The 1,559-nt window shown below is 39.1% G+C and overlaps 1 protein-coding gene across 1 annotated transcript; it reads right to left on the bottom strand.

The window, feature by feature from the left end:
* On the bottom strand, positions 1 to 1,541 carry LOC118732714 (the record flags this gene model as incomplete). The annotated part of the gene is given in 1 exon segment (XM_036461832.1): positions 1 to 1,541. A coding segment is annotated over 1 exon segment (1,010 nt), but the record flags the coding sequence as incomplete, so codon positions are not given.
* Positions 1,542 to 1,559: the final 18 nt, after the last annotated feature.

Genomic DNA, 1,559 nt, shown 5'->3' with positions numbered 1-1,559 from the left:
GTTTCGTTACGCTGCCGGCGAGTTCGGTTCATTTTAATATGTATATCAGCGACGTTCTCAGTCGTTGAGAAATCAGCACAGAATTTCGCGACGAATTCTGACCACGATTTAAATATGCACTGGCCGTCGATCCAGTATTTAGCATAACCTTTTAGTTTTTGTTGCACGGCAAATAAGAGTACTTGATCACCCCATTGGTACGCGGCACGTAACATTTCAATTCTCTTTACAAATTGATTCGCATTTAGTGATGTCTCGGATGACGGGTCAAATTCGGGTAAAAGAGTAACCACTTCACTCACTTTGCTAAACGGATTTTGTAAATAGGCATTTGCAAACGGATAGTTCGGATAATATGAAGCGTACATACTATTCGGTTGCACATCGTTTCGCATATTTTGTTCGTTATAAAATCGTGTATTCATAAAACTATTTCCACCATTCGCTTGCGCTTGTGCCTCTGCAAAATTTACGTGTGGAGTGTTATTTTCATTTTGAACATTTTCATTATTCCAATAAGAACTCTGTTCGAATTGTGTACGTTGAATATACGGGTTTCCATTACTAGGCACTGGCACATATTGTGCTTGTGTAGTAGTGCACATTCGCGGTGTATGTATGTATGATAATGCTACGTTAGCTGGCGGCGCATGCGTAGAAGACGTCGACACACATGTATTCGCACTCGTTGCAATATGTTCGTTTCGCGGCGACGACACGACCGACGGACGAAAAACTGGCTCTCTTTGAGATTGACCGCTTTGTATTTGCACTTCACGCTCATTTTGCTTTTTCTGCGTTTGCCACTCGGCAATGGTTTTTTCTAGCATGTTGATTCTTTCTAACAACATCGATTCGTTTGCACTTACAAATTGTTCGTTCATATTCGCGTTTACGTTTTTATCTGCTTGTAGTCGTTCGATTAAAGTGTTCTTGTTACCTTGCGTAGCAATGCCATTTTCGCGACATATGCTGCGCAGCTCGGCAACTTTCATGCTACGAAAATTCATATTTGCTGTTTAACTGGAACACGAAGTTACAATTCGGACAATTTCAAACACAATGTTCGCTACGAGTGTAGATATGTTTGTATCGCCGAATGTCTCGATTTCGTTGATATCTATGCAATTCCACGAATCCGCAAATTTCAAATAAACGCTCGTTTCGTCGTCGTGTTGTGGCACTTTCGACGCGTTGCTCACACGAATGTTCTCGCATACACAAACGTACATGTATGTACATAAATTTTGTCTACTTTTTCGAGTCGCAATTTCACAATTTTGCGAACTATTTAAATATACACATAACGAACGTCAGAATTTTTCTTCCCGCACTTCAATGGGTGCACACACAGTCATTTATTTAATTTCTATATCCACTGTTTTCATTCATTAACGGCGAGGTTTATTTACGCGCACTTCTGATAATGTCAGTTGACCGTCCGGATTACCGATCTATTCTCCTCTTAACTAAAATACGAATTGTCTGTTTAGTCTAGTAATTTAGAATAATAATATATATGTATATTTATTAAAATAGAATGTATAATTAATCGGAAT

The sequence above is a fragment of the Rhagoletis pomonella genome, unplaced genomic scaffold (assembly GCF_013731165.1).
Source record: "Rhagoletis pomonella isolate Grant_MI unplaced genomic scaffold, Rhpom_1.0 Rhpom_scaffold_25715, whole genome shotgun sequence".
Lineage (NCBI taxonomy): Eukaryota > Metazoa > Arthropoda > Insecta > Diptera > Tephritidae > Rhagoletis > Rhagoletis pomonella.
This window is presented reverse-complemented; position numbering and strand designations above follow the sequence as displayed.